Here is a 21,585-nt window from a genome sequence, read left to right on the forward strand (position 1 = left end):
TCTCTACAGTGATCTACAGCTTTTATTGTACTTGAAGCATGTTACAAGTTTTCTTGGTATTCAGCGTAGATCCTGGCAGATCGTTTTTTCTGGGCATATAACATCTAAAAGTTTGATGAGGCACAGATATCTCTTAATGGGTTCATTTGTGTTAGGGTGGCACCACGAAAAAGCTTTAAAAATTTATGAGATGCTAGGATCTCTGATATGCTTTCTGCTAGAATAATTCGTTATCGAAAGCCACGGCATGATAACCTCAATAATTATAACTAGCTTGCTTTAGGACAGGAACGATTCTCTTCGTTTGCTTGCAGTGAAAGACGAAAGTCCATTCTTCATTCCAATAGGCTTACTGGTGCGAACTTCCAAGTATTTATTAATATTTTATTGCAGAATTGGGTCATCGTAGTATTAACATGGTATTCGGAGCGGTGTATTTCTTAACAAGTCTAGCGGTTTACGGCATGATAGATTCCTCACGAGAACGATAAAATAACGACGAGTGGTCGAGCGAAGTTGATAACGCGTAATGGATGCTACTAAATTAAACGGTCTAAATGAATCCGACATAATCAAAAACCCTAATTTTTCATGCCTCAGTTACTGTGACCGCGCTGATTTTTTATTAGAAAAACTATAAGCAATAATCCGTAGATTCGAGCCGTTTAGTTGTATTTTGTCTATAGGATGAATCTGAATGTATTTAATTTCATAGCCAAGATACTTTCAGCATTGCATATGACATACCAGCATAGTGTAAAATAACCGCGTTGCGTATTCGCCATGTGGTTTTTTTTACAAAAAAATTTTTCTTTGTGCATAAATTTAATACAAACGATCTTAGATGCGCTAACTTATTTCACTATAGAGATGTGAATCGCCTTGTTGACAAAAACCAGTTTTTTATATTACAAGTTTTTGTATACTGTAAAACGACGTGAGCCAAAGTCGAAATTTTACACTTGGGATCCATTTCTATCTGACACTTAGTAATTCTTAGCATGAACATAAATCGTTTTGTAAAAATCAGCTGAATATTCCTGTTCTTAACAATCGATAAATCTGGCTACAGTGTTTGAGTAGCAGAAAGCTACGTTCTTGCTAATTATTATAGGCAGCACTAAAATCAAATTAAAAAAGTGCGCCAAGTAACGTCAGTTCCTAATACAAATGCTACGACCTACGAGGACATATCGCACATTAATGTTTCGCCGAAACCCGTATAGAGCTTTTAATATCCTTACTTATGTACATGTTGATACTACACATTTTAAGCACATTATACACAAAGATACCTTGGAAATTAATCCTTTTTGTATCTTATGACTCGAATTTTCTCAACCTTGTATTATCTTATCCCGATGGCAAATGGTATCGACTCGATTCGTTCGGTGTCAGAGCGATTTCGGCTGTACTGAGTGATCCTGCACGGTTATAAACGATTGTACAATCATCTGGTGTTTCACCACAAGTGAATATGGCCAGTCTCTAGCTCCATACGACAACTTGTTCGATAAACTTCGGATGAACCTTTGCGAGGTTGATATTGTACGGGAAGTAGTCGTGGCTAAAGGTCGTACAGTTAAAGCCTAGCATTGCAACTACATGACGATTCAGTCTTCCTAGCCTGAAACCCAAAACGCACAGAAGCGACACTTTATTTTACTATTTATCAGAATTAGTAAGGATATTCATAAAATAAAAATACGTAAATGAATTATGTATATGCAACATCGCATAAAACTGTATAGAATGAATTTAAACTAATTGACCAAATGGCTTAACATATCCCTTAAATGAAAGTACTATTGTGTACTGCGTTATTATTATCAGGAGGATTGGTAGACAAACTGTAGCTATCAAAGATGTCTGATTATGCCCTAGTGCTAATTTTCAATTATTCAACATACCCTGTTCCGGTAATATTGTTTAAGAATTGAAGATAAGACGGTCGAACGTTGTGTGGTTCCATGACAGAGTTAAATAACAAAAAAGCCGTAGATATTGTGTAGACGATCTCCGCTCCAAAGGGAACTTGCGGCAAATAGCCTTCTTTCATCGCCTTTATATAGAAGACCTGCAGCCGTAATAATTAAATGCAAAAACATTTGTCAACACGTCTCAAGCAGATTTTATGTTCTAAGAATGTTATATGCAAGCGATCTTCCACTTATTTTAACATACATACAATAAAGTTACCTGGTGTTCATGTAAATATATACTAGGCATTGCACGACAATGCATCGAGTATAATAAAGTATAGTTACCTATCGGTAATCAATAATTCTTATGCGTTGTTTTTATCATTATTATTACTATTTATACTACTACGTTCGGTTAATAACCAACCTCAGCTGCTTTCCAGAATAGATAGAGCGTGAGGCTGGTATTCCTCGAAATAGTTATCCATGTTCCAGCTAGCATTCCAGCAATACCTCGACAGACACTTTCGTCTATACCGCGATTTCTTAAAAGGCAGCGAACTGCGCGAAAAGTTGACACTGCTCCACCCAAGAACAATCCTTGACGAAAATAGGTTTCCGAAGCAAAAATTTTAACAAGTCTTGTACCTAATGTTATTGGGTCGGATACAACTGATGGTAAACTAGTTGCTGTAGAAATAAGGCCGCGACCCAGGTATCCTATGAAGAAAGGCTTCACGAAACCTCGTAGAATGTACATGATATGACTATCGCCGTGACGGCATCTTGATGGTGACGTTGCTAAAAATTCGTTTTTGCCGATAAGGAACTTCAATCCAGACGATACTGGATCTTTCCTACTCAGATCACTACAATAATAACAAAGAAAATGATTTACGCATAAAAATAGTCAAGACAGGCAACCTGTTTTTAGATCTAGTTTGTTAACAAAACATTGTTTGAATATCGAAATGGACACATGTTTTAGAAGAGATTACATTATACGCTTTTTCAAAGATAAATATCGTCTTACTTATTTCATATTAATTTCCAGTGAAACAGACGAAGAAAAGGGGTACAAGCTCACCTTGTCTGAACTTGGTAAGAAATACCTATTCAACAACGTTAAGCTATTTTATCAGAGGTGCTGAAATACTCTAATATGCTACACGTACCACTACTACTACTATTAGTTAACCTATCTTGTCTTCAACGTACTTGAGTATGAATGAGTGCCCCGCCAGTCCTGCTGAGAATAGCAAAATATCTCCATAAGGTAGCACAGGAGCTAATTTTCTAGTAACCAGGAAATTGAACAGAACTTCCGAAAGCTGCAATGAAAACAATAAATATCTTAATCGGCCACATCTATCCATCATTCTATAGTTCTGGCCTATGAACGATAAAAAACACGCGATCGACTACATTTAGCGATAGTGCGTTTTCCTGTCTACTAATGGTGCACAACTTTATATCAGGTCGTTGTTTTTGTTTTTTGTTGCAAAGGCTAATAACTCTCTGCACTTTCGTTGAGTATTTGCCTATAGTGCCAAGGATTTTGCCTGTACAAATGACGATGCAGTGAGCATAAGCACGTAATGATGTGAGTGGTCTAATTTGTAGATAAACCTATAAATAGCCTATTTACCAGATTGAGCATATAGAGCGCAAGCACTTGACGTCTTTCAGGTCGTTCGACGAGGATTGCTAGAAAGGAAGCGAACAGTCCAGATACAAAGCTTGACTGCGGCACGTAGAACCGATCCGAACTGTGCCTATTGAAGAAGATAATTATATTGCGAAAATAAACCAGAACACTGTGAGAAGGCTGCCATATGAGGTTCGATAGCGACACATTTACACGTGAAGTATGTGGATACATGGGATGAGGTAATGGCTGGCTGGCAGGCAGGTAGGTAAAACGCAAATCTGCAGCATACGAATACTGTTAATTTTGCAATTAGTAAAATGCCAAGCTTATAGTTTCAATTATGAGTGCGCGTTTTGATTGTAAACCAGTAACAAGCAGCACCATCGAATTTCTTGTGAACTTGATTGCAGTACACTATTCTAGCGATTAGCCAAGGTAATGACAATTTAGGACTCAATGCATTCTAAACATAATTATACGTAAATACAAGATATCGAGTCAGATGCCAATATATCGGTGTGTATTCCCACTAACAGACTAGTAGTTAATACTACTTTAACTTGGAAACACTGGATAACAATATTTTCTTTAAAAGGGCGTACATTTTAGGAGCTATATATATATATATATATATATAGAAAAGCCGTGAGCTGATTTTAGCAATTAGAGTGTGACATGATATTAGAACTCCCGGTCACTTATAAACGCAATAAAAATGTACTAACGTATCTTTTGCGGTTACGGAGACCTTTGGAGATTTGTGTATATCTACGATCCTTCGACTTTACTCTTTACAGCAGTTATTGAGCCGTCTCCTTTGTTTACTTGCCTGGTCTTCAACATAATATTAGTTAGCTTCAATAATTATTAATGGGGAGCTCTGTTTATAAACAGCTTTCGCACACAGTTATGCTTTTTCTTAAGCCATCTTTTGACGTCTTCCACAATTCGCTGAAGTTTTCTACCCATTCACTCATCATATCCTACCAGAAATTATATATCAAATATATATGTGTCTAGATATGTATGTGTATATATATATGTGTGTGCGTGTATTTTGATAGAGAATGACACAAACAAGGGGCGGAGAACGTACCTGAATACACAGATGAAGAAGAGGAAGAAGAAGACATTATAGCTGAGAAAAAGAGTCGATTGAGCCGTTGATTGAAGCGTCTGCCAAAAAGCGTTCAGCGACACCTTTCGTGATAAGCCCAATTGAGCAAACTGAAAATTAAGCCATAAGCATATTGTTTACTTATCATAAATACTAATAAAAAACGAATAGCGACGCAGCCCTTTTGGACATTTTTTATAGTGGTTTTGTAATAACATATAAAAAAAAAAAGAAAAATACTGACAAGATAAAGGATCCCGTAGATCTTCATGGATTCGCGCACGCACGACAGAAAGACGTACAACCAGGCATAACTGCATGTCTCTGACCAGGGATGAGCAACTTCGTAGCAGTGGTACGGAAGTGACACCATAAACTTAGATAGAACTCCCATGGCAGCTATGGTTGTAGCGGCTGGAAAAGCAGACGCATACAGTTCATAAGAAAGCGGTCGGGGTAATGCTTGGAAATCAAATGGAGATATGAATCTTGAAATGCCAGCTTGAAATGCAGCCAGAGCAAATAATAACATAGGAGATAGGTAAGTAGGCTCCGCTCTAATATTTTAACCGTTAAAGGCTCATTCAATATACACCTTGTAGCAATTCACGTTACTTAAATTGTCATTTTAACTTACAACTACCTTCATGAATGGTATTAAGGTCGTTTTAGTGATACTTTTCCATGATATATTATAACTTGTCCCGAGTATCTATTGAAAAATGCAGCAAGCTTCCACCAACTTGCCATGTATGATCTAGGTACGAGCATATAGCTAAATAATATTTCGTATCTCAAAAAACACCTCGATTACCCATATGTCCCCGTTCTTATTAGCTCATCTATATTTGATAACTGTGAAACCTTCTATTCCGATGCCCCATATTGTCTCGGTCAAACTGACCGATACCAGCTATTAATTTATGTTTATATATGTCAAAAACTAATATCTCTTTTTATGATTACCTCTTAGACTACATTGCACAACCAGGTATGATTCAGTCACCCGCAACATAGTCGACCCAGTCCGCTAAACCAATCATTGAAATACTGAGTGCAACAATCATATGAAAAAAAAATCAGAATAGCATAAACCTAATTTGGATTGAGTGACTTTATACGGGGCTTTTGCCTTGAACCTAGTAGGATACAATTTATTTGCCACCTTGTGATATTAATCCCAATAAAAAAAAGCCGATTTCACTTTATACAGTAGTAAGACGTTGCACTGCCGCAAAATTATTCTTAGTTATTTGCAAACCAGCTCTGTCCTTTTTTCTTCGTTGCAATCCGTGCATTTTGGTAGATTAGCAACGCTTCCTTATCCATATCGACAACGCATGTAATAAGGAGCGCAGAAACCTACCGTTCATCCTCATAATTGGGGACGGTTTCTGTCTTGGCATCGCCAACTATCGCAAAACAAAGGCGTTGTTATAAGTCCTTGTGCACTGAGTAAAGAACTCATGATTATAGTGCGTTTTAGTTGGCTCAAATAACAAGATTGTTGGTGCACCACTGGGGACATACGAGCATAAGACAAAATCTAATCACACCAAAAAAAATAGAGCACTCACTAATTGAAGTAAGCAGCAAACTAACGTAAAACGGGGGACAACGATGACCAAATTCCTTATTGTTTTAAGCAATACAACGTCAGGTGAAGGTCTCCGCCAGCGTATCCTGCAGCACAGGACTAGCTCAACTAAATTGCTTCTAGCAACAGTTGTATATAAAGCCCTGGAACGGTTGTCCTGTAGAAAAACATAGAAGTAAAAGTGATATTAACAGTTCTCTTTACTTCAGTAAATCTTCAGTATTTAATAAAAGTTAACACTGATTTGACGCCTATGACGGAGCGAAACCGATGAAAGAGTGGATGTTTTGAGAACAATACAGTCTGAGGAATTGCATCGTAGGTATGATATCCTCCATGCTATCGCTGTAGAGAGGTAGCAGTTCTAGCACTGGTAAGCTGGCAGCAAACACAATGTTTCTACTCTGAAATCAACATATTTTAGATTTGGTCTAATAATGGAGCACTAATGTTGGCAACAAAAATTAACAATTACTCTGTTTAAATAAAAAAAATATATAAAAAAAGAAATTTTTAAAAAAATACTCTGTTTTTGCTAACTATCTCCTTCTTTTTTTTTTTTTTATAAAATAGTTCCTGTGAGCTAAACAAATGTATAATGTGCAAATTTATCATTATCGACACTGCGTGGCCAATGAATAAAGTTACAGTTTATAAATTGTCTCGGGTAACTTGTAAACAGGTGAAACTTCTATTCTCGCCGTTGGTAGAACAAATATTTGTCTATGGTAAGTGTTTTAGTGATTTTGAATAAAACAAGATGGACATCTTGTCATGAAATTTTAACTAGATTGTGTTTCAGTACCTTATTTCGGATGGCACGACGCTAGCGCAGGTCTTTATTAGCAGGGCGGATTTGGCTCAAGTACTGCGGTTATTCCAGAAATTTCAAGTAGACAAATTTGTTCGTCCACACCTTGATAGAATATTGGTAAAAATAAAATATTTAGAAGACGAAAATGTACTTATATGCACATCTAAAAAAAATAGTATATAAACAAATGACGATAATACTATAGGGAAAATCTTGTTCATCACATTCAACTTATGAAAAAAGAGACAATTTGTAGTTTTATAGATTTAAAGATGTTGCGGATCATGTAACTTATATTTCTCAACCTTAATCTCTGGTGGGAATCAATATTAAAATATGTTAATAATGGTCATGTTTCTAATCGAAACTTATGCGTAAAAACATACCTAGCAAATTAATCAATATGCATCCGTTATCAGTTAATTTTTCACTTTATTTCTAGCATTGTTATTCACTCTGAATTATATTCTACAACTGATATTTTGTAGCGTACTTTGTTCCGTGATATCGAACATACAAATGGATAAGCCTGACATGCAAAGTAGTCTGTACTGTCAAAATATTTACATAGCTACGTGGGTTAAGGGTTGTCACTGATGATGGTAAATATGGTTTGTTAAAAAAAATACACTGAACTGAAAACACGTGTTTCAAGCTGAAACATCTGGTTATTAGGAACATTATCTGTATAGTGATAGTAATCGGTTACCCACACACATGATTGTTCGAAGTAAGGTCCATTGTCATTGACATTTTTCAAGTGATTATGCTACTTCTCCATAGAACGGCACAAAAACATAACCTTCGATGATGACATTTCAACATCGCACAAGTGGCTACGAATTCTAAAAAATCGGAAAACATTTCGACCAACGTACATGTATTCAAAACATGTATGTCAACAAAACAAGGTCTATCGCGACCTGCAAGCGCACTACTAATTAACTGAATAATTAATTACCAGGTTGATTATCTCCTTAGAGAGTTATAATTCTGGTATAATTACAGCTGGTTTTACTGCCTCAGTTACGTAGGACTTTTTGCCAAATTGCTTTGTATTAGCATCTATCGCATGGCATTGCTCCAATAACAGCTCTCTACCAACGTCTATAAGCCTCGTTCAACTCCATCTGATTGATATCGAATCCTAGCTTGAGGAGGACTCTCATCAACGGTTAGGTGACGAGAAACAGCTGATTCTGGAGGTCACGTGATTCGCTGCTAACCAATCCGCGAGCAGCGATTTGATTACAAATAGATGTCAACCTTTCGCATGAATTTATAATAAAATTGGTCATAAAAGCTTGTGGTAGACTATAGCCTGAAAGAGTGTTAGGGTCCGTTTGCAATTTGATTGGTGCAGCGTGCCAAGACAAGCTTGAAAAGGCACGAATCAAATCTTAATGCTATCCAGTGATCGAAAACTCAATGTGACGCTTTTGTTTGTAACTGGCGCCATAGAATTGGATCCACGCATCGGATGGTCTCGAACGATCATTGATGAAACGGCCTTGCTAAATACCCCGCAAATAGTGACTTTAATATATAGAATTAGCCTGAAATATGCTATCAAAATGTCCCACTCGCCACAAGTGAAACAAAACAATGCGGCTGCCTCCGAGCGCCCACCTAGATCCCTAATTCAGCGCATTGTTGTAACTAATAAAACCGTGTGAATTGTTTTCTATGTGGACGCACGTCTATGGCGTCTAGCATGAAGAAGTAAATTTTCAGTAAAATAATCATCTGTTAATTGTGTTTTCTCGGCGAATCGCCAAGGGACGCGCATCGGTATGGTTGGGCGGAGTGATATACGCGACAGCCATCAAGCCTCTTCAACTCGACCCAACGAATCGAGCAGGCGCTGCTAGCAGGAGCGCTGGTAGCACCAAGCCAAGGAGAGCTAGCAAAGAAGCTTGAAGTGGTTGGTAGATTCGACGGTTGAGAGTGGTGTGCGGTGTGCTTATTGGATTTTTCTTCGCCAAATCGAAATTCAAAATGTGAGTGTTGACGCCCGACGTGATCAGGCATCGTACAGTGCGTGCGATTGACGTGCGTGTCGTGCAATTTCCGCGTGGGGCTGGAGGAAGCGAAAAGTTGTGCCGGGTGGTCTTGGTAGCCCGCTCGCTGCCGGATGGCGGTATCGATGATAATGGTAGCAGTGCTGTGTTATAGCTGGGCTAGCTGCTGATGGTGCGCAGTGGCGAAGCGAGGCCTACGCGCCGTGGCGCCCCCTCCCCCCAATCAATATCGGGCGACCCGGCGGCGAAATTTCGACTATAACTTAGGCGTTTTCGACGCGAAACTCGTCTCTAGTAATGCGCGTGTCCTTAGCGCGTCGAGTGTCGCGGACGTCACAAGTAAGATTCGGTTTGCAATTGATGACCACGGGTTTGGCCGGGTCCGTCTATGTCTGTTGTGTATTCTGTGTCTGTTTGTTGCCTTGCCATGCAATGCTACGGGCTTCTGTTGGCGTTGCTTTGGGGGAAAAACGCATTAGAGCAAGCGGCAAAGGTTCCTGATTACGCAGTTACTTTCTCAGTCAATTACTATGATCTATAGGCAGGCACAGATAGAAAGGCAAGACGCGGCACGCAGTCATCTTGTTGTTAGTTGATCGGCGTCCCCGGCGAGTGCGGCGATACGATGGCGGGAACAGCGTCTAGTTTCGTCGGCGGGCAATAGCGGACCACGTGCGTGACACGGCGCCTTGTCACCGGAATTTGGACGTTTTCGCAGTAATTTTCGTGCTGTACGTAAGCCTAGATGGGGGGCCGAAGCCATACAACGGTAGTGTGACACCCTAAGAGCGGCCAATTGGCAGCACTAGGCGCGAGGTCGACGCGCCAACGGCTCAGACATGGCCCTCACATAGCGGTCGCCCATCTTATTTATATTCTATAGTAATATATAGTAATATATAGCCGAGGCCTACCTATAGTTGACCGTCATTGCCGTCGGCGACGGCAGTCGTACATGAAAATCATAATGGTAAAAGCATGAACGTGCTCATAACCCCATAATAATAATAATGATAATGATCACAACAAGCACAGGAATAAGGAGTTCGTAGATGGGCTACAATGTGCTGCTCTTCTGCTATAGTGGGTGCCTCATTGATGCTAGTGACTATTTTTCGATAGCAATGACGACAACGCTGGCCGATTTGGCGACGGTTACTCATTTGCCTATTATATGGAATGTCGGCCATCTGTCCACCTTGCCGCATCGTTTACTCCGCTGCAGCCCGCTCAAACGAGCGGTCACAACAGTTGCTTCCATTACCCCCACCCCCCGCACCTCCTCTTCCAAACCCTTCTATGCGCCAGCTCCTCGTGTTGTGTATCTATCACTGTTACACAAGATAGCATATGTGATTAGTTTTGGCATTATTGTGTTACATAATTTTCTATTTTTTGTAGAAGCTGGCGTAGTTTCGACTGTATACACATATGTGCTCGAAAGAGGGTTGCCAGAATGGCGTTGTGCTTTGTTTCGGGTGCGACTCCCAAAGACTGTTGTGCTCTCTCATTGAGTGTGCTTTGTATAGATGATCGCTGGCTCGCCCGCTCACGCAGTGGCTCACTCGGGCGGGATTGATAATAATCGTCACATAATAGCAACAGTAATAATAACAGTAGTCAAACTAGGAGCATACGCGTTAGTACAAGTAGTAGCTAATGTGATAATAATGACAGTTGTCGCCGTGCTCCCGTCAAGTCCTTTTCGTGCTCGTCTGATTAATTTTATGTAATTGCTTTGACCCGCTTGGTTTGTTCCTTCCTTCGTTCGTTTCGTTGTGCTGTCGTCCTGCAGTTGATGAAAATGATGACGATGTGAGGTGAGTAACGGCAACGGACGCTGCTGCTGTTGCAGGCGTCACTGCCGCCGCCGCCGTCGCCGTCGCGACTCCGCTGTGCTGTGCTGTGTAGTTAGGCCGGAGGCATCAGGCAGTAACAGCAACGCGAGCTGCAGCAGTAGGGACAGGCAATGGCACCCGTTCGTTTGACCGACCGATCATAAACCCGGCCGCTCGCCCTTCCTCCGTAGCTTCGATTGTTGTGGTTGTTGCTGTTAATATTGATACTTTTGCAGCGGCTGCGTGTTAACGCCGCAACTATTGACACAATTGTTACCGCGGATTATTACAGGGAGGAGAGCTACGAACCACGCGGCCCGGGTGCCGCTATGCTTATGTTATGGGTGATGTCGTTAATTTGACGTACGCTCTCTATGAACGTGTGCGAGTGCCTGCGTGCTCGGGAATGACCAGCGTGCTTTGATGGTAATGTTGCTACTGTACAGAGAGAGAGTGGTACGCAAGAAGTGCCCAGTGTATTGCGGCTGTAAAACCGTTCCGCCGGTACAGCCGGCGACTGGGGAGGTTGACTTTTGCTCCATAATAGTCATCGTGTTATTGTTATGCTATTTATCATCGTTATGGCTGTGTTCACTGAGTCAGTCAGTTAACAGCACCAGCGCCAAAGGATGAACGTGGGAGGCAGCGGAGATCAGAACGGAAATGTGTAAAGTACCTCGACAATGATTCCTCCGGCTGCTTTGTGCATATTCAGTCTGTGTGTCACTGGGTTTCGCTACATATACATATAGAGGCCAGTACAGTTTTCTGCTCTCGGCCGCCCCTCCCCCTCGGCTGCCCTAATACGGGGCAAAGGGTTCGGGCAAATGAAAAGCGCACAGATGTCCTGGCAACCTAACGACACTGTGTAGGAACGGAAAAAGGGTTTGAAAAAAGATTGACGTTTTGTATGTACGTTCTATCTATTCCTGACAGAGCGGGCTAGTTTAAGTGAATCACAGAACAAGTAGAAGTCATGAAGTGGCGCCACACGAGGCTTCGCAACGGCCATTAAAGCCACAGTCGGTTCGGTACAATGTTGGCGGTCTGCGAGTAGAAACTAACGGACAACAACCATTCACATAGTGCATTTGGCTGCTGTTTTCGTTGTATCCCATCCTTGCCAGGTTAGGTTAGCTCTATCTGTGAGTAAATAAATTCAAAAATGGTACTGATTGCTACCAAGCATCAGAGGATTCCGAGCTATTATTAATGTTAGAGCAACAATCGATCGACTGATTTTTCCCGTCCCACCTGTTCTGCTTCACCTAGTATAGTCCATATAAATCCCTGTCTGGATCATTCACATGTTCCCATGTCAGAGCGCTGGTCAGAAGTATTAAAACACGAAAGCCTGTGACTTTACAATGATCACAACCGATACGTTGATAGGACTAGGCGAAAATTCATTTGACCGTTGAGCATATACTCCAACACCTGCTGCACTGATGTTGTATCACATGACCGCCATTTATTATGTCAACATTAATAATATTATAATAACTGTTATTTTTATTGACGACATAATATTGTGCTATGGCATTGTGTGCACAGGCATTACTCCTTTTTTTATTTTTTTCGGCAGAGGATACAGTGTGCGACAGTTGGTGTTGCTTTGTTGATGATGTGCTTAGGGCTATCTGTGTTTGTCACGCTACGCTAGTTGTTTTTATTAATTTAGTTAGCTACCGGTGAACTGTGTGTATTTTCTGTAAAGCAATCCGCGGCGGCGGCAGCAGCAATGGCCCCGGCGGCTATGTATATATATACACAAAAGTGCAGCTGTAGGTATATCAAATGATTCAACAGACATACAGACATGTAATCACATAGATGCACGAACCTTAACGACAGCTTGTCTGTTGTAGTCTTGTAGGTGTCGTTCAGACTGAGAAACCGGCAAGGTTGAATTCTGCTATCTCAGTCCATACGGCCAGCTGGCTGAATGGATGTCCCTGTTCCTGTTAACCGGGCGACGCTAGGCGCGCTTATTTCCCCACACTGTTGTGGCTGGCCGGATTGCTTTTAAGGGCTGATGTCTTTAGGCAACGGCGCTCTCTGTCGGCGTATACTGAATTACTATTACTAACCATAAATGTTGTTGTTGTTACTGCTTTTTCAATTGCTGGTAGTACTAGGGGTGTTATGCGCATTGATTGTGCTAAATTCAGTATCGATATTGTTTCAAAAAGATAAAGCCCCCTGATAATTGAATGGTGACATGTCTGCCGATGCACTTTAGGGGCTCACGTGAAATGCGTGTTGGATTCTGAGAGCAAAAATAGTGAATGGGAGCGCTAATCTTCCGATGTTATAATGCGGCATAACGACGCTTGCAGGCGTAAAGCTCGAAATATTATTACTTTATTATGGGTACTTGTGCTTTCCATCGTTAATGTCAGCAGGTACGCGCTAGTAGAAAGAATACAATGCGTTAGTAACGGTCGATGCAAGTATATACGTATGTATGTTCACCACATAGCTTGCATAGCGTTAGTATGTGGCGCTTAACAGCAGTTAGCTCCGTTGACTAACCGTGTCACTGACTATGATCAGCATGATTACTAATACGACTAGGTTTATATGTGCAACGCATGCGAAGTGGCGAACGGTGAGGGTCCAGTAGCGTAGTGTAACAGATGGCGGGATTTCTACCTCCGCTGTCGTCGTCGACGTCTCCGCTACCGCTGTAGTGTCATACGTACGCTTGTTGCTGCTGCAGCTGCGTACGTTACGGTACGATTTCTTGCATTTAGTATCTATGATACGCCGCTGCCGGCAATAGCGGTGGCACACAAAGCGGCAATTTGTCGCTTTTATGCTGCCGTTGCGCCGCCGCCGCAGCTGCTTCAGTGTCGTCGTTGTTGGCGTCGTCGTTGCAGTTGCTGCTACTGATATTTACCGTAGCAACGGCAATCTCAATAATGATGTCAACCATGAAAATGCCGCTTCTCAATGCGCAACTCTAAAATTCACTATAGCTGGCTGTGCTTGCTATTTATTGTCCTCGTCATAGTTATTGGCCTGCCGCAGAAATGCGGGGTAGCACCATTTTGAAACAGCGGAATTGTGAGCCAACATCTAGGCACGTTTCGTGTGTGTCGCGTTCCTAATACACGTGATATGATAAAAAGATAAATAGATCAATCGATACATACTTAACTCACCGTATATTCTAACCCGCTTATGGTTATTACTGGTAGAAAATAGCGTTTACTTCTGTACCGCTTGAGCTGTTCATGTTCTAGGGGAGTCCTGTCATTTGCTATTATAACCACCATTGCTCACTGTTCTCTGTACGTATGCGTGTGTGTGCAGCTTATCGCCAACTGCGGAAATGTTACCTTACGTATTCTTGTCCTTTGCTATAAGTTAGTGTTATTATAGTGGTTATTATTAGCTGGTAACAACAGTAGCTGAGATAACGGCTAGTGGCGATGAGATTGATTGTGCCTACATGTGCTGTAGCGCCAAAAAGCGGTCAATCAACGTGTTGAACCTCGTAAATTTTTTTTTGCTGTATTTGTTTTCATCCGCTTATTACAACGGCCTTTTTTCTTCCCGCTAGTAGGTAATTGTTCTAGCGTTTCCAGTGCTAATGCTAGTTAGTGTAATACTATGCGTATAGATAAATTAGACATCCGTGAACGTTGCTGTATACCCAGCTACGTTGTTGTCTACATATGTTGGCGGGAAACTCGAGTCATGCAAGCTGCTTGCCGTTCTAGCAGCAGCTTTAGCGATGTGCAGCGAAGTGGCGGGCTGGCAACGAAGTAGGCGAGCAGTTTTCATATTTTAACGGGCAACGGAGGCGGTGGATAAAGCATTATATAGATAGCCTATATGTAGGCACTATCCGAGTGCCAGTGCAATACATATAGGTGCAATACATAGGCAGAGCTGTGTGGGTGAACTGAGAGCCAATGACCGTTGGCCAAAACGGTATGAAGCCAAGTACGGTAGCTCCACATGCAAAAGGTGCCTTTGGCTTACGCTGCTGCTGTTGCCATCGCCGCCGTTGCCGTCGCCGCCGAACGGGGTTGCCGGTTGAGTGCGCTGGTTGAACTGTTGGGTTATATGTTGATGCTGCTGTTGTATGGCGATGCCGTTCCATTATACAAAATAGGGTGGTAAAGACAGAAGAGAACGAGAATGGGCTGAAGGGGAGGGGAAGTGTGCGCGTGTGCTATCGAAGAAGTGTAGACACAACCATTGGGGAAATACGTTATTTGATGGTCGGTAACGGCTAGCTGAGTCACCAGTTAACCATGCATTTCTTCTGTATCCGTTTATGTACTAAAGGAATTTGATCGTTGACTGGTTGAGTGTGACCTGTTGTGATGAAATGTTTCGACAGTTAGACAGGAGCCTGGTCACAAGTGAATGTATATATTTGTATAATAACAAAATCGCCATTAAGGTGACTAATGTATACCTGCTACACGGGTTGAAATGTTTGCGTCGAGAATCGCATTTAACATTAGTACAGTATTGTTTCTTCTAATTATGTATTTGTTGCATTTTTCACAATCTTCGATTCCATATTAGTAATTTGTATGATTGCATTTCTTCTCGTCTATCTGTCTGTTAAATAAACGAAAACCATTACAGCATGGCGGAGGGTAACGGCGACGCAACAGTAGCGGAGAAGATGGACGTGGAGGAGAAATCCCGTTCACCCGACTATCAGAAGCTCATTAGTCATGGGCTTAATCAAGCTGTCGCTACCCAGTTGGATGACATTTTTAAGACGGGCAAACTTGCTTATACGGACTTGGACGAACGCGCCCTCGATGCCCTCAAAGAATTCCCTCAGGATGGCGCCTTGACCGTTCTCAAACAGTTCCTCGACTCGTCGCTCGAGCACGTATCGAACAAGTCAGCCTTTCTCTGCGGTATCATGAAAACTTATCGTCAAAAAAGCAAGATGCCTAACGCTACGACAACAGAAAGTTCCGTCAAAGGCCCAGATGAGGAAAAGATTAAGGCGATTCTCGAACGTAGCGGCTATTCGCTTGATGTAACCACAGGACAGCGCAAATACGGTGGTCCACCACCAGGGTTTGACGGGCAACCGCCCGCAGCTGGCTGTGAAGTTTTTGTGGGCAAAATCCCCAAAGACATGTTTGAGGATGAGCTGATCCCACTGTTCGAGAAGTGTGGAAAAATCTATGATCTGCGGCTGATGATGGATCCTCTTACAGGATTAAACCGCGGATACGCATTCATCACTTACTGCGAAAAGCAGGTAGAATATCTATTCGACTTTCATAAGTATTTGATCTTGTTTTGTACTTTTTTTGTCTAAATGACTTTTTTTAACTTGTTAGTTGTTGGTATTTCCTTCGATTCTCTTTCAAATACATTAGATATCAGAATATTTTAACCGATTGTTACGTATTTCTTGTGCAGGGAGCCCAAGAGGCGGTGAACATGTACGACAACTATGAGATCCGCAAGGGCAAGCACATCGGAGTGACGATTTCTATCAACAACCATCGCCTGTTCGTCGGTAACATTCCTAAGAACCGCGGACGCGACGAGTTGTTGGAGGAATTCACCAAACATGCCCCTGGTCTCACAGACGTCATTATCTACACATCGCCTGATGATAAAAAGAAAAACCGTGGCTTCTGTTTCCTCGAATATGAATCGCACAAGGCAGCTTCACTGGCCAAACGTCGCCTCAGTACAGGCCGCATTAAGGTGAGACTCGTTTTTTCGCTCATCTTTAGAATGCCGTAGAAGTGCTTTATGTACGGCTGCAGCACGCGGCTGTTTATCGATGAAAAAATATGAAGACACACTTATAGCAAGAAGAGAAAGCGAATAGCGACGAATAAAAGTACTATAATAGTTATGACTAAACTACGATTAATAGCTTCAATTGAGTTTCAACGACTTATCCCGAGCTACCGGTTGACAGTAAAAAATTCGCGAACAATTAAATTGGAATATTCTACCATTACTAAAGTGATAATTAATGCATTCCTACTTAGTTGTCCATAAACGCATCAAATCTAACGCCAGCGCATTTCATCCGTTTCAACTTATACCCTTGAAACCAGGTGTGGGGCTGTGATATCATTGTGGACTGGGCAGACCCTCAGGAAGAACCCGATTCAGAGACAATGTCCAAAGTGAAGGTGTTGTATGTACGCAACCTCACTCAAGATGTGAGTGAGGAGAAGCTCAAAGAAGCCTTTGAGGAATTTGGAGGTAAAGTGGAACGCGTAAAAAAGATTCGTGACTATGCGTTCGTACACTTTGAGGAGCGTGATGAAGCGCTAAAGGCCCTGGAAAATAATAACGGCCGCGAGGTAAGCGAGTGCCATTAATAAATTTCCGCGCAACAAGTGTGGGATGAAAACGTTAATTCCAATTATATTCTTAATTATATAGGTCAATACAATTATTCATCAATGTCTGTTTTTGTTTTCTTTAGATTAGTAATTTCGTCTTGCTCGTTCATCCTGTGTATATATAGGTGGGCCAGTTATCGGAAAGACAAATGACAAATTAGGGTAAATAAAATCTCAGCTCTTCTTAGGCGTGTTTAAAGACTGATGTCCTTTGCGACTAGTAAAATAAAAGATACTAACTGCGTTGTCTGCCAAAACGATAAGCCTGCCAGTAACAGCATGGGCAACTCTTTATTTCGTTTAATTCATTTAACTTGTTTATGTTTTAGATGGGTGGTGCACCGATGGAGGTCTCCCTAGCGAAACCACCATCGGATAAGAAGAAGCGTGAAGAAGTCCTTCGTAACCGTGAGAGGCGCATGATGCAGATGTTCCAAAGCCGGGCAATATATGGCCGGGAGGCTGACTATCGTCTCATTGGCCACCTTGGACCTCATCCCCCACTTCCGCACCCACCGCCCGCACTTCGCGGCGCCGGACACCCGCCCAGGGGACCGCCTCATCCACATGCGCATGCTGGACGCGCACCGATTCCTCCGCGACCTTATGGCGGTTAGTATTGTAATTTCGTATGTTTGCGTGCCATTATATGAATCGTTCGTTGGTTGAAATGGTTTCTTTGCATCGTTATTATCAGTTTCGTTCAGTTTTATCCCCTAGACGATGCGTCTAGCCGGCGTGACGTCGAATTGGTTTCACAGCACCATATCAACCCACTTTATTCTTTGGTTGAATGTCTACAACAACTACATAGCATTTTGGTAGGTCGGTGTAGTTAAGTGGGTTAGTTAATACTCACACATTTATGTAAAATGTAACATCAGGTGTGAAGGGTTCGCTTTATATACGCATGTAGCCTTCATATCATATAATGGGTACCACTTGAACTATCAGCGTTTTCTTAACTTATTAACGACAGTAGGCTTCAACAAAACCAATCTGTCATAAATGAAACTTCGAGCCCAACAAACCTTATAGCTAATAAGCCTCGTGCCAGCGTATCTAGTGACTTAACTGTTCTTGTATATATATATATATATATATATATATATATATATAGACCTGATATATAAGAGAAATATGAGGATTGTAGATTCATCGGTGTTGCTTCTGATAATTACTATAAATCCAGCAAGATATCTACGCTGTGTCAAAGATGTCATGGCCTTATCGCTTATAGTTCTGTTCTGTGATAGCCGCCGTATGCGTATGCGGGTGACCCTGATGAATCGCTCTTTCACTTGTTTTGCATGAAAGCTTGTATAGACGGATGAATAGATGAATGAATGAACGAATGAACGGACAGGCAGATAGCTGGTCCTGTTGATTTTTCGCTCCCCTTTCTGGGTATCGTTATTGATTTTAATCATTGTAATTGATATTGGTGTATATGTTAATAGTAAAAACAATGATAAGCCTCGCAGTCATTTTTACGTTGTAGTCTACGTATTTGATGTAATTTTGTGTTCATGGTGTTCTCTCCCCTTTGCTTTTGTTCTTCATGTTGATATCGCTGTGATCCGTTGTGGTACGAACTGTGTTATGCTACTATTGTTGCTGCTGCTGGCGCGTTGCTGTTCACTAACCTCGAACTCGTTGTGGTTCTTCTGATCTTCTTCCTCTTCTGCTTTTTTGATCACTTTGTTTCTTTTTTCATCTTCGCGTCCCCTTTTTCCGTCCTCTCTCTTTATCTTTACCCTCCTGATCGATCAATCTTCTTATCCTTATCTTTTTCTTCCTTTCCTTGCTCCTTTCCTTTGTTCTTTCTCGATTCCCTACGAACGATGCTATTGTATACAGATTACTACGGCTACGGTTTCGCGGGCGGCAATGGCTACGGTGGGCCGGGGCCGGAATTCTACGAAGACTACTACAACTATCCGGACTACTATGACTACTCAACGTCACATAGCCGAGGCCGCACCAACGACGGCCAGGGCGGCCGAGTTCGCAAGACCAACACGTCGGGCGGCGGCAGCAATCAGAACAGCAACTCGAAGTCCGCCAACAAGAGTCAGGCAGCCTCAAGCTGATCTGCTTACCGCCACAGCGCCGCCGGCATCAATATTCATCAACAAGAACAACAACAACATGCAGGAGAACGCTTAGCGGCGGCAGCGACAACGACATCAATGGCGGCGGGGGCGTCCGCGGCCGTGGCGGCGAAAGCGTCTGCTTTTGCTGCTGCGGCTGCAGCCTCCGCAAGGGCGGCGGTGGCGGCATCAGCAGCGGCAGCAGCTTCTGCAGCGCCCGCGGCTGCGCTAGCGGCTGCGGCACGCATGCAGCGGCAGCACCAACAGGATCTGCGTCGGCGATTCGGCGGCAGTTTCGATAGCGGCGTCTATCCCGGGAGCATGACGGGCAGCACCGTGATCAGCAGAATGATGAACACGAGAAGGAGTACTATTCGTAACAATTACAACAACTGCAGCAACAATATAAATAATAACCACTACTACAGCAACATCGTCAATAATAACAACAATATCAACAGAGTTAACAGCTACAACACGACATCGGTATTCGGCAATCGTTGCACGACCTGCGTGTCATTAATTGGCAATGGTACAATTAGTGACTGTTGTCGCCGCTGCTTCTTGCGTTGTTCCGGTGGAAGCAGTTGTCACGGCTGCATTTCCCCGTTCACATCAGCGTCGGCGGCTGCAGCTGCGAAAGTTACTGCAACTGCAGCCTTGCTGACGTATTGCGGTGGCGGCGGTGACAGATGGTGGTGACCACACGGATCGACGGACGACTAGCTGACGAAAAGACAGACAAACAAAGAGAGCGAGAGAGAGAGAGAGAAAGAGAGAGCGAGCGAGCGAGAGAGAGAGAGAGAGCGAGAGAGAGAGTGAAAAGACAAAAATTGAGGGAACTTTTTGTGGGAATTGAGGAATCTGAGTAATGGAAAAGACAGCGCTGAACCAAGTTACCGTTCGTTGAAACCGATCATATAATGTCTTTGTATTCTATTGATGATTATATTGATGATGCTGATGATCCTTGACGGTCATTTACCGTCTCCTACCGTGTGTGGAGGGTCGTCATTTGATGGGATCGCGCACAAGCTAATTCCTACTCGTCGTCCATAACAAAAACACTAACAGAAAGTCAGACCAAGAAAGAGAAAAGAAATGACAGATTGTATTAGAGGGAATACGACGGGCATCATCTAGACGAGACACAGGCAGTCTCTGCTTTGTCTTGTCATCTGATTTTGTCATTCATAGATGTCACTGCTCGACCGCCCGACCGACCGCCCGCCCACGCGCCCGTCGTGTTCGCCTCTACGATTTACACTTGACATATGCTTGTGAGGTGCGAATGTATTTGACACTATGAGCAAATGAGCCTTGTGTATGTTCTGGCGCGTACTCGCGTAGCGGTCTACGCGATAATAATGATAAAAGATTAAAACGGCTACACCGATGGTGATGATGGAAACGGGACGGGTAGATTTGGACACGTGCGGAGCTGGCTACGGAAACGACGATGCGTCGCCAGTCAAGCCTTCCCTCCATACAGCCGAGATAATAAAAGCAGTATCATGATCACCGTAATTATTTGACAGAAAACTACAACAGCCTCAAAAGCCACAGCAGAATCTTCAGTTACTTGGCATGCACTTGAAGACCAGTAAAACAATCTTTTTCATCGTCAATCCGCCCACATTCTAAGATGGCGCTTATATATACTATAAGATAGCTAAAGATTGTTGATAAAATTATGGCAACTGTCACTACAGTTCGAAATCAGTGAAGACAGAAATGGATGACAGGGAAAAGTAACAGCCGCTGTCATCGTGGCCGTGGTTAGCACTAGTGAACTGTGTGATTCCCTCCCGACCCACCAGTGGCGCTAAGCTACCTCAGCTCGAAAACGCTAATACCTACTAATTGTAAGCTGCTGCTTGTGCCGCTGGCCTGCTGTAGTAGTTGTCATGCGGATGAAAATTTTCTGACCCACAGGCAAATATTCAAACAGAGAAGGTGAAAAAGAAAGGGAAAAGGGATAACAATGTGACACGATAGATTGATCAATCACCGGGTCGATCGCGACAAGCACGATCACTGCAACGACGACGACGACGACGACGACGAACCATCACCGCTGCCCACTTCCGCTCCCTTTATAAATATTACCACTGTATATTATTACAAATTGAGACGTACTCGTTCTGCTGTTTCGAAAATATTGATAATA

General features: G+C 42.5%; 2 protein-coding genes across 9 annotated transcripts; one reads left to right on the forward strand and one right to left on the reverse strand.

Annotated features, from left to right (window-relative positions):
* On the reverse strand, positions 1-19,149 carry LOC111261327 (transmembrane protein 135). 6 transcript variants are annotated; one of them, XM_022834734.2, is made up of 10 exons: positions 18,969-19,149; positions 7,093-7,203; positions 6,268-6,444; positions 4,935-5,104; positions 4,670-4,800; positions 3,571-3,697; positions 3,141-3,253; positions 2,350-2,791; positions 1,911-2,077; positions 1-1,627 (listed from the first exon to the last, which is right to left on the reverse strand). In XM_022834734.2, the coding sequence occupies exons 4-10, from the start codon at positions 5,082-5,084 to the stop codon at positions 1,489-1,491; spliced, it is 1,269 nt and encodes a 422-aa protein (XP_022690469.1). In that variant the 5' UTR covers positions 5,085-5,104; positions 6,268-6,444; positions 7,093-7,203; positions 18,969-19,149; the 3' UTR covers positions 1-1,488. The 6 variants fall into 6 exon arrangements, with proteins under 6 accessions (XP_022690469.1, XP_022690470.1, XP_022690465.1 ...); XM_022834735.2 differs by lacking the exon at positions 18,969-19,149 and adding an exon at positions 8,063-8,592 and having other exon boundaries at positions 6,293-6,444; XM_022834730.2 differs by lacking the exon at positions 18,969-19,149 and adding an exon at positions 8,063-8,591.
* On the forward strand, positions 8,937-20,517 carry LOC111261326 (heterogeneous nuclear ribonucleoprotein Q). 3 transcript variants are annotated; one of them, XM_022834727.2, is made up of 6 exons: positions 8,937-9,101; positions 15,572-16,208; positions 16,373-16,666; positions 17,029-17,280; positions 17,652-17,934; positions 19,183-20,517. In XM_022834727.2, exons 2-6 carry the CDS (start codon positions 15,573-15,575, stop codon positions 19,413-19,415), a joined length of 1,698 nt encoding a protein of 565 aa, XP_022690462.1. In that variant the 5' UTR covers positions 8,937-9,101; position 15,572; the 3' UTR covers positions 19,416-20,517. The 3 variants fall into 3 exon arrangements, with proteins under 3 accessions (XP_022690462.1, XP_086824783.1, XP_022690463.1); XM_086968657.1 differs by having other exon boundaries at positions 9,009-9,025; XM_022834728.2 differs by lacking the exon at positions 8,937-9,101 and adding an exon at positions 9,112-9,461.
* The last annotated feature ends 1,068 nt before the right edge of the window (positions 20,518-21,585 follow it).

The sequence above is a fragment of the Varroa jacobsoni genome, unplaced genomic scaffold, assembly GCF_002532875.2.
Source record: "Varroa jacobsoni isolate VJ856 unplaced genomic scaffold, vjacob_1.0 scaffold_546, whole genome shotgun sequence".
Lineage (NCBI taxonomy): Eukaryota > Metazoa > Arthropoda > Arachnida > Mesostigmata > Varroidae > Varroa > Varroa jacobsoni.

Bases quoted from the DNA above. Each gene is read 5' to 3' on its own strand.
- LOC111261327 (XM_022834734.2), bottom strand. From the start codon at position 5,084: ATGGGAGTTCTATCTAAGTTTATGGTGTCACTTCCGTACCACTGCTAC. The intron at 4,801-4,934 runs GTCAGTATTTTT...CTTAATTTTCAG, and splicing joins TCTACGGGATCCTTTATCTT to TTTGCTCAATTGGGCTTATC. The intron at 3,254-3,570 runs GTAAATAGGCTA...TTTTCATTGCAG, and splicing joins CGCTCTATATGCTCAATCTG to CTTTCGGAAGTTCTGTTCAA.
- LOC111261326 (XM_022834727.2), top strand. From the start codon at position 15,573: ATGGCGGAGGGTAACGGCGACGCAACAGTAGCGGAGAAGATGGACGTG. The intron at 17,281-17,651 runs GTAAGCGAGTGC...TTTATGTTTTAG, and splicing joins AAAATAATAACGGCCGCGAG to ATGGGTGGTGCACCGATGGA. The intron at 17,935-19,182 runs GTTAGTATTGTA...TATTGTATACAG, and splicing joins TCCTCCGCGACCTTATGGCG to ATTACTACGGCTACGGTTTC.